The sequence below is a fragment of the Ceratina calcarata genome, unplaced genomic scaffold, assembly GCF_001652005.2.
Source record: "Ceratina calcarata isolate Rehan_Ccalc_2016 unplaced genomic scaffold, ASM165200v1 scaffold169.2, whole genome shotgun sequence".
Lineage (NCBI taxonomy): Eukaryota > Metazoa > Arthropoda > Insecta > Hymenoptera > Apidae > Ceratina > Ceratina calcarata.
In genome coordinates this window covers 1-9,506 of record NW_017138247.1, presented here as the reverse complement: position 1 = coordinate 9,506, position 9,506 = coordinate 1, and the positions used below count along the sequence as shown (strand labels likewise).

General features: G+C 35.1%; 3 protein-coding genes across 5 annotated transcripts; 1 reads left to right on the top strand and 2 right to left on the bottom strand.

Moving 5' to 3' along the window:
- Nucleotides 1–767: 767 nt before the first annotated feature.
- Zw (glucose-6-phosphate 1-dehydrogenase Zw) lies at nt 768–7,409 on the bottom strand. Of its 3 annotated transcripts, none has more exons than XM_018037461.2 (7): nt 7,394–7,409; nt 3,174–3,298; nt 2,725–3,092; nt 2,053–2,651; nt 1,772–1,977; nt 1,537–1,697; nt 768–1,455 (listed from the first exon to the last, which is right to left on the bottom strand). In XM_018037461.2, the coding sequence occupies exons 1-7, from the start codon at nt 7,407–7,409 to the stop codon at nt 1,365–1,367; spliced, it is 1,566 nt and encodes a 521-aa protein (XP_017892950.1). In that variant the 3' UTR covers nt 768–1,364. The 3 variants fall into 3 exon arrangements, with proteins under 3 accessions (XP_017892950.1, XP_017892952.1, XP_017892951.1); XM_018037463.2 differs by lacking the exon at nt 7,394–7,409 and adding an exon at nt 5,422–5,510 and having other exon boundaries at nt 1,365–1,455; XM_018037462.2 differs by lacking the exon at nt 7,394–7,409 and adding an exon at nt 4,602–4,690 and having other exon boundaries at nt 1,365–1,455.
- Nucleotides 4,711–8,406, top strand: LOC108632723 (uncharacterized). Its single transcript, XM_026810695.1, has 4 exons — nt 4,711–4,795; nt 5,486–5,618; nt 7,913–8,048; nt 8,136–8,406. Coding segments are annotated over exons 1-4 (504 nt in total). The 5' UTR covers nt 4,711–4,793; the 3' UTR covers nt 8,369–8,406.
- On the bottom strand, nt 8,407–9,500 carry LOC108632722 (uncharacterized). The gene is made up of 5 exons (XM_026810696.1): nt 9,393–9,500; nt 9,142–9,327; nt 8,818–8,824; nt 8,567–8,747; nt 8,407–8,488 (listed from the first exon to the last, which is right to left on the bottom strand). Exons 1-5 carry the CDS (start codon nt 9,449–9,451, stop codon nt 8,424–8,426), a joined length of 498 nt encoding a protein of 165 aa, XP_026666497.1. The 5' UTR covers nt 9,452–9,500; the 3' UTR covers nt 8,407–8,423.
- Between the last annotated feature and the right edge of the window lie 6 nt (nt 9,501–9,506).

Below are 9,506 nucleotides of genomic sequence, written 5' to 3'. Positions count from 1 at the left end.
GTATTTTCGTCAGTTCATAGACCTGGATCGAATTTTGACGTTTTTATAACTTACATACAATCGTGAAGTGTTCAAAAGAAACATTGCCATATCGATGTATCCGAAACTGAGAGAATTCGTGTTTTGTTTATAATACCCCGAACAGTGAATGGTCCTAATCTGACGAATGTTTAAAAAACACTAGTGACTTTTCAAGAATGGTTTATGAGATCGCGTAATTTTTTACATTTTTGTGTGTGTATTTAATTCGTGCAATGCATATTGCTCGTAGCAATATTTCATTATTACCGTTACAGTTGTAAGTGAACATATACATAATCGCCTTTGCCGTCGCTATAGTCACGAGAATTAGGACAAATTTAATGAAGTATGTTATTCGTATCCTTACTACTCATATTCATATTAACTGAGTTTCTTACACATCGTCTACATTGACATTTATAAAGGAGCCAGTGTTAAGATGTATAATGAATTCATTTAGTTATAACTATTTTCTATGAAACATTTTTGAGCATTTTGTAAATTGAGTACGTTCTCTTCGTTATTAATTCTGACATCGATGCGTGCTCGACCTGTGTGTTTATGTGTAATCGATTTCTTTATGAGAAAGAACGATAGAAGAAGTGAGTTGAACAGCATAATCAGTTGTATATAAATAAATGCATAACGCAAAACTATGAAGCACTCGGTAAAGTGCTTTCCGCTCATGATATTTCATTTGATAAATCTTTAAAATATAGATTGTATTATAAATTACATAGACGGAATAATCCAACTGTCTCTTATTTATTTATTACAATATATATTTAAACATTTTTGTATGCGAGACATCGCATAACTTATGCTATTTTGTTTACCATGCAGGATACTTTATGTGATTGGCGTCATGTTTAAATGTTCGAAAGTAAATAAAATTATCTACATATGTATAATTTGTTACTTTTAAATTTTTAGCAAAATTTTTTCAGCGTTATCTACGATGTTGTATAAAGACATATATGTATATATAAAACATTTTGTGTAGAATTTTACAAATGAAACAGTCACATTTAGTGTTGCAACAAGCATACTACGATCAAGGATATATTACATTATCTGCGCATACTTTACCAACAAAGCTTATTATACTTTTAAATCGTTCAAAAAATATATGAATTCGACTTCTTAACATAAATTAGCGATAAGTGTATAAATTACTTATATATACATATTGTATAAAATTTCTGAAGACTGTACGTATATCGTTGTATAGTATGGAATGCTATGATCACAGATGATAAGTTTTCTTGTAAAAATAGACTTCTATGATTTCTATACTATATGTATATGCACACCGTTCAGTGTTACACGTTGCAAAGATTCAGTTATGGTCTCACCCATTTGTACGAACCGTAATAGGCAAAATTATTTTCCTTCGCCATTTCATCGGCTTCTTTGGGTCCACGGGAACCGTATCTATAAATTGAATATAAATAATTTATACGTCGATGCAGAATATATTCCAACAGCTGTAAGCTATTGCTTCCTATTTCTTACTTGTACGGAAGCGGTTTAATATTTTCTTTCTCTATTTGATGTAACAAGGGCGTGAAAATTCTCCAGGCCTCGCTTAGTTCATCGCTGCGTACGAAATGCATTTGCGAACCGCAAAATACATCCAAGATCAGTCGTTCATACGCGTCAGGAAGTTTCAGATCCTATACAATGAAAGCGTGTCTAAGCGCTTACGAAATCCGCACGTACCGTTAAAGAGCAATGGTCTTGAACTTACCTTGTACCTATAACCGTATGTAAGGTCCAACTCGGTTTCCTCCATGTCGAACGTAATACCGGGTGATTTCGTCATCATTTTAATGTACAACGCTTCGCCGGGCTGCACTCTGATTACCAATTCGTTCCTCTTCGCTTTTCCGTCGAATATATCACCTGGCACGTCTTGATATTGTATTCTAACTTCTGCCTTTCGTTCGTTCAACGCTAATCAGGAACACACCAACGTTTACAGAACAGATCAAAACTTACGTACAAGTTATATATTTTATTCCGCTTTACCTTTTCCACACCTAAGAATGAACGGAACGCCGTCCCATCGCTCGTTATTAATTTTCAAGACAGCAAGCGCAAACGTGGGGGTATTCGAACCAGTGGGCACAGTAGGATCGTCCAAATATCCCAGTCGTGCATCAGGGTCATTCGACTCGGGGTTACCGACGTATTGACCTAATACGACGTTCTCCAGCTCCAGAGGTTTCATGCATTTAAGCACCTTCACCTTCTCGTCTCTTATGTCATCCGGATGACAGGATGCGGGTTTTTCCATCGCGACCAACGATAAGATTTGCAACAGATGATTCTGCATCACGTCTCGAATGATGCCGAATTCATCGAAGTAACCACCTCTTCCTTGCGTGCCAAACGGTTCTTTAAACGTGATTTGAACGGAGGCCACATAGTCCCTGTTCCAAGTTGGACCGAATATGCGATTACCGAATCGCAGGGTCATCAGGTTCTGAACCATCTCCTTACCTAGGTAATGATCGATGCGATAAATCTGCTCTTCCTTGAATAACGATGCCAGATGATCGGACAGATGCTGCGACGTAATAGCATCGCGACCAAATGGCTTTTCTATAATGACCCTGGTCCATCCTCTTAATAAAAAAAGTAAATACAAGTCATTAGTATACGTTTGGAAATGTTTTTAACAGGTGCAACCGCACTTACTTCTCACCCATGCAATTGTTTTTGATATGCACAGTTACGTCTTCGAAAACGCTCGGTGGTAAAGCTAAGTAGAACAATCTATTCGTCATCGGGTAGCCTTGCTCGTATTTCTTCAGCTCGTTGTTCAATGTGACGAATCCTTTCTCCGTATTGTACATGCCGGACACGTAGTGATTCAGTTTCCAGAACTCTTCGTACTTCTTCTCCTCGCCAGACTTTACATTCATATAGGGGTGACATTTTTCACGTAACTGGTTTATCGTCATGCTCGTGCGCGCGTAACCGTAGAACGTTGTCGTCTTCGGTAAAAGATTGTCCCTGAACAACCACCATAGCGTCGGATAGATTTTCTTCTTCGCCAAGTCACCCTGCGTCACAAAAGTAGCTAATTAGAAACTGAGTCTGCAAAGTTCGATCGCAGTTGTACATTTAAACGAGAAAAAGCTTACAGAAGCTCCAAGCGTGACGAACACGTGAGGATAAAGGCTGTCGAAATGGATTCCTTCGAGGTGATCCATTTCCTCCGACTTCAGTGATTGCCTGATGAAGCGCAGGCTCTCTTCGGTCGACGCTTCTGCGGGACAAAAACCATCCCGTGTCTATTCGTGTTGCAGATAATATAATTTAAAAATAGCTTGCAATATCGGGAAGTCCGAATGAAAGAAATTTCATTTTAGTCTTGTCGCGTTTGATATCATGGCCTCTTCATTCAATTATACGGGGTTGAAATCACTTGCACATAAGTATGTCTATTTTTGAGCGAAACTCGTTTGATCTTTTGAACATATTTACAATTAACTCAATCGGAAGAAGTGAATTCGTGAGTAGCGCGAAGCATGATATAAATTGTAAACGAATCCAAGAGATGTAAATTATTTCAAGCTGACAATATGAAGCGCGAGGTTTCAAGGAACAAAGACGTTGGAACCGAAAAATTCAAGGTCATTTCGACGTCGTTTGCGTACTTTGGAATAAAACTTGGAGTAGTTTTTGCTACGAGGTCAAAGTTTCGCAGATAGAAGCTGTATTAGAAAAATTTTAAATTGCGCGATTCCTTTCCTTAGACTTCAGAATCTCTTTTTAAATATTACGTTCCTCGTTTCCTTAGAAATCCTAGCGGATCATTTTTATCTCGAATAAATTGTTTAAATGTAACGGACGAAGCATCATACTGTTCATACGATGAATTATATAATATTATAAGTTAAATAAAACATGCGTAGGGATAGAATGTTGCATTCTAAAACAGGTAAAGAATGTTTCGCATTTCACGGCATTCCATTGTCTGATCGTATCTTCGCCGAAATTGGAGAACATGTTAGAGCAATGGACAATAATGACCCTAATTCTGGCTACATAAAATTAGTGTCGTTAAACAAGAAAATTATGTTGCATGTATGCAACGATAGACGAGTAATCTCAACCGCTTGTTCTTTGAATCGACTTCCACAAATTCTTATGTAACGTCAGGAAATCGACAACATCATTCAACTTTTTATGTAACATAGCGTGAAAACCAGCGATCGTATGGCGGGGATATATGAAATATTCAATTAGCGAATGTCAATTTAACAAGAATAGAATAGATAGAACTACGTAACGAGGACAAAATAGCGACTTGTCAATTTTTAGGAAACAAATCATTGCTTATCTATGGAAATATTGAGTTGCTGAATATATAATATTAAAACTAAACTATACAACTTCTCAACCGAACAATATTTCTATCTTTTAAAAAAATGCGAAACTCTTTTACGCTTGTATAAAAAATTCTGCATATCCTTCCTTACAAATCACGTCGATACGCTCATTGAAAAATACACTGATAAGTACGATAACCGGTAGAAAATAATTATCACAATCACTTTTAAACTTACTAGTCATGATTGACGAATTGGTCAAAAAACTGAAATCGTAGGAAACCGCCACGTTCTCCGGGAACGTGTCACAAGTCGTTAGCTACTATTACACAAGTGAAATGAACGTCCAAAAGCCAGCGATCGGTTCAACCGTTCGACTTCGACTGATCGTGACGATTGACGCGAACGCTATTTTACAGTCTCAGCAAGATGTAATGTATTTTGAAATATAAAATCATTCCTGAATATAGCCCGGGGACAATAGTAACTCACGCTCTCGGGCAGTTTTTAATCGTACGGTCATCTTTTATAAAATACCTATTCTTTTATGTAGGCACAACACATTCTTTGGATTCAAATAATTGTGTCATTCCCTGATAAATTTCCTGGGATAATTATTTCGGACGAAATACTTACAAATATCAGCAGTTAACATTCTCTTTCTACATATAATGTAATGAAGGGAACATCTTGATTACATAAGTTTTGTAATACTTTGCTTGCTTCGTATTCTCTTTTGAAGAATAAATTTATGTCAACGAATAATATTTATTCTATTTCCTCACACGACTATTTCGAAATAGTAAAAAGTGTCTCTACACGTGGTATCAAAGGACAACATTATCGTACGACTGTGTTGAATTAAAATAAATGTTCTCTCTTTTTTTTACGATATTCCTGCGCATTAAGGTCGACTTATTAGAGCAAACATATCCGACCCTACATATATGAAACGCAAAAATAAATTAAAAGTAACCACGCAGCCTTAAGAAAGCAGCTTATTTTTTTTACTATGTTCCGTTACGCCCATTTCAATCGACATTATCTTAATACGTACATTTACGATACTCTTCCTAGCGACAGACACGAAAGCATATTAAACACTGAAATGAAATCGGCAGGGAACACCGACTAGCTAGTCCTGTGAGATATACATATTATAACATAAGTGGAGTGCAGAACTGTGGAAAGGCGGGTAGAAGGACGGAAAGACACATTGTCTTGATGGTCAAGGACGCGATAATGCGAAAACCGGTGGGTGGAACTAATCGTGTATTTAAGATGTTTTGCACCTCGAAGCATCTTTTCATAAGTTCTCTTTCACTTGAAGTGAAAGATAGGGACGACACATGAATTATCGTTTAACGTATGTACGCATCTGTATTAATTAATTCAATGTGTCCTATTCATTCTAATTCCTTGTATATCTCGGTATCCACTATTTATCACGTTCGCATCGTATTGTATTACCTGGGGAGAACGTGTGTGTATTCTTTACGAATCGTCCATGTGTGCGAGAACACTTAATTGTAGCGTAAAATAGCCACGTGTAAATCTTGCGAGAACCAATGACTTTGCAAGTACATAACTCAACTGATTCATTATCGTACGTGAATCGTTCGATGTCGGTCCTTAAGTAGAATCCGAAGATCCTTCGATAAGATACTGACTTTTAAATTACGATGCAATTTGTGTACGTACAGTATATAATGTTCCAATAAACCGGAATCAGAAGACGCAAATCCCGATTTTCAATCACAGCGGTGCGATATACTATAATTACTTAACAACATGAGAATGGAAATGAAAATGAGCACGTGATTGGAAGCCAAATATTCTAGTACCTACACGTGACGCATATGAATATGCGTGTAACCTTCGAAGAGAGTAGGCAGTACAATGGGTAATGGAGTGCGTAATATATGAATTAATCAATCGTGCAGGAAGAAACAATAAGCGAAAGTAGGCACTCCGAGCTTCATTTAAAAAGAGATGATATTGGCGTTTCGTATTAACTTTGACAAAACGGTAATATTAAATTTTGCAATAAACAACTGGGTAAGCTACATTTGTTATTTCACGATAAAATCAGATTTTCTAAAATTTTACCAGATAAGAAAACGCAATGTGTATAATTTCCTTGGTAAGGAAAGACGGTGATGTACAAAAGTTTTTCGAATCGCGATTATAAATACACGTAGCCAGATAAGTTCTTTCCGCTCAATTATCAACAGTAACACGTGATGTATCGGCTCACGCGATTTATAACATGGTGTACGTTCAAGGTTATCGCATACATATACATACGTTCACGTTACATTTATAAATTACTGTAAATGTTTACAACTTCGTTCGGAAGTCAGTAGACTCCATTTTTCTTGTGATTTTGTGATGTAATCATTTTCTTTATTCTTGGCACAATTTTGTAATGCGCTCACTTAACGGTGATTTAAACAGTGAATGCATGTTCACGGTCGTGTTACTATATTATGACAATTACTAATGCTAATCTGATGCTGCAGTTTTTGCGATGACAATGCACAAATGTAAAAGATTAAAGACGTATGTGACGTTCCTTCTAAAATATTTTTATTTGTCCTAATGATTATTATTTTCTTTGACAAACTATAAATAAATGATACAGTTTCTACGACTACAAAGATCGAATCGAATGCGCAAACAATTACTCGTAATCGTATCAAGATAAACATGTTGTAATTAGCGCTATCTTTTTCTGGTTATCTTTCATCGTATCACGCTACACTAATATAAGTTTCAGTTTGTCTTACAATTCTTCGAGGCAAATACACAATTTTAAAGAATGTTAGCTAAAATACGATACTACTATAATAGTTTCTAAAAAATGACGTTGCCTTCGATAAATTAAAAAAAAGATAAGTATCTGTATTCCTCGATAAACGATTGAAGCAAGTTAGAAGCGCTCCAAAATAAATAACAAAGTATATACTGTAGCTTACAATATGAAGTGCTTAATCGACAATAAATAAATAAATAAATGAATAACTCACTTCTTTCTCTGTCCATGATTGATTAAAAGCACACAGGATATTATGGACTAAACGACGATCTTAAGTACACAGACGTTTCGTGAAATCTGCAGAAATATATTCTGTATTTCTTTAAAATGACTATATAATTTCTTTTCGCGAAATTGAGGTTACGTTGGGAAATGTAATGCGCTGGTTTACGCGTATACCGATCAATTGTTGTTTTAAATATATAATTCATGTTAACAATAAGTTACTCCACAGCCTACTTTAACTGTGTTTACTCGTGTTGATTCAGTTTTCTCTTTGGTAATTTTGACGCTATCTCTTACGCAACGTTTTTAAGAATAATAATTATCGTAGGTGTATTCTTAATTGATTTAAAGAAATGATCAGTTAAAAATCATACACGTTGTTTTTCAGACATTTTATTACAATGCACAAAATTAGAATTATGTCCGAGCTTTCGATCGGAATCCGAATTCTAACCTTGTTAACCTCGTATTTATTGTAATTTAAAGTGCGTTTCTTTTTTCATAGAAAATGAGGCTACATGCGATACTAACAGCTAAAGGTCCTAAAAGAAGAGCTCAAAATCCAAATACAATTCCAATTAGACAAATGCTACCCTTACGTTTAAAAGACAAAGTTGTTGAATCAGGACGGAATTCGATGGGTACTATATTTATCACTTTACAAAGTTTTCAAGTTGTAAGATAAATAATATAGTTGCCTATTTGCAATAATATATTGCCTATTTCAGAGGGCAAATGTTTGTTTGAAATGTCATTACTGTTTAAGTGTTGGGAGGATAATGATTTTAATGATACAATGTGTGGTCAGTATATGAAGAATCTCCAACAGTGTTATCAGAACTACATGACAACAACAGCTGTCCGTAAAGAACAGCAGAAAATCGACATTCCTACTCCTAACGCGAAGAATTTGAGTACAAGACAAATTAGTTATCTTTTACGCAAGTACCCAACTGTTTAATCATAGTAAATTAAATAAAATACTGTAGACATAAAATATTTTATTATTTCATTTTTCACTCCTTTATTTCTTTATTTGTCTCGGCTTTCAAACGTTTTACTTGCAATCGAGTATAATAACCTACATAAATATGAATTAAATAATTAACCAGTCCTTTATATGAGATAAGTATAATTGTCTGAAAATTATTATACATACGATGATTAGTAGAAACAGCTGTTACTTCCTGGATACTGTTCAATTTGTGTTCTATGCGTTTCAACGCTTTATAGTTTTCTACATGCTCATCTTTGTAATAGTAATATGTACAAAATAGTGTTATAGCACAAAGGGACAGAGCTATTTTTCTATACATCCATGTCGTGCTTATTAAGCTTTCCTATGTAGAAGTAATTTTTAAATCCTCTGCTATTGATACATAATTTCATCTTATCAAATTTTTGCATTACCTTGTCACTGGAATCAAGCATAACGTTATCATAATATTGAACCAGCATTCGCTCAGCGATGATACTTAAACTTAGAATCGTAAAGAGTGTAATTCTTGCATCTGCGGTTTTCCGAGATGAACTGAATAACGCGCATAAAATGCAGTTGACTGTATAATATAAAATTGATTGAAACCATGAAACCTCCCCAATGATCCAATTTTGAAACGAACGTAAATATGAGAAGATTTGAAACAGTAATTCTCTTTGGTCCTTAGCTGATTCTCTACAATTAATATATTAAATGTATTAAACATTCTACTAGCGTGTACTTTGTTCACTTACTTAAAATCTTTGACCATAATGTTAACACTTTCTGAGGATGACCTCAACACAGTGCCGAGTTCTTTCCCATGATCTAAAAGCTGATTTTGCATTTTTAAACTTTCCTTCTGACTTTGAAGCATAGTCCCTTGTACCTCTGAAGCTTCCAATAACTGTTCTTTCATTCTTGAAGAAACTTGATATAATCTACAATAACGAACTATATATCTCGTTTTAAAGTATATTAATAGCTAATTAAGAACAGAACTCACTGTTTAATAGTGTTATCAGTTTCAGTTTTCCAAATTTCATAATTTAAATAAAAACACATGTGCGTCGTGTGTATGTAGAATTCATTATACACGTTGAATGCCCTATCTGACATA

Coding starts and splice junctions, on each gene's coding strand:
- LOC108632722 (XM_026810696.1), bottom strand. CDS start 9,451: ATGTGTTTTTATTTAAATTATGAAATTTGGAAAACTGAAACTGATAAC. Junction 9,328..9,392: donor ACTGATAACACTATTAAACA/GTGAGTTCTGTT, acceptor TCGTTATTGTAG/ATTATATCAAGTTTCTTCAA. Junction 8,489..8,566: donor AGCTGTTTCTACTAATCATC/GTATGTATAATA, acceptor ATATTTATGTAG/GTTATTATACTCGATTGCAA.
- LOC108632723 (XM_026810695.1), top strand. Junction 5,619..7,912: donor ACGCGATAATGCGAAAACCG/GTGGGTGGAACT, acceptor CTTTTTTCATAG/AAAATGAGGCTACATGCGAT. Junction 8,049..8,135: donor ATCAGGACGGAATTCGATGG/GTACTATATTTA, acceptor TGCCTATTTCAG/AGGGCAAATGTTTGTTTGAA.
- Zw (XM_018037461.2), bottom strand. Junction 2,652..2,724: donor AACAATTGCATGGGTGAGAA/GTAAGTGCGGTT, acceptor TTTTTTATTAAG/AGGATGGACCAGGGTCATTA. Junction 1,456..1,536: donor ATTAAACCGCTTCCGTACAA/GTAAGAAATAGG, acceptor TTCAATTTATAG/ATACGGTTCCCGTGGACCCA.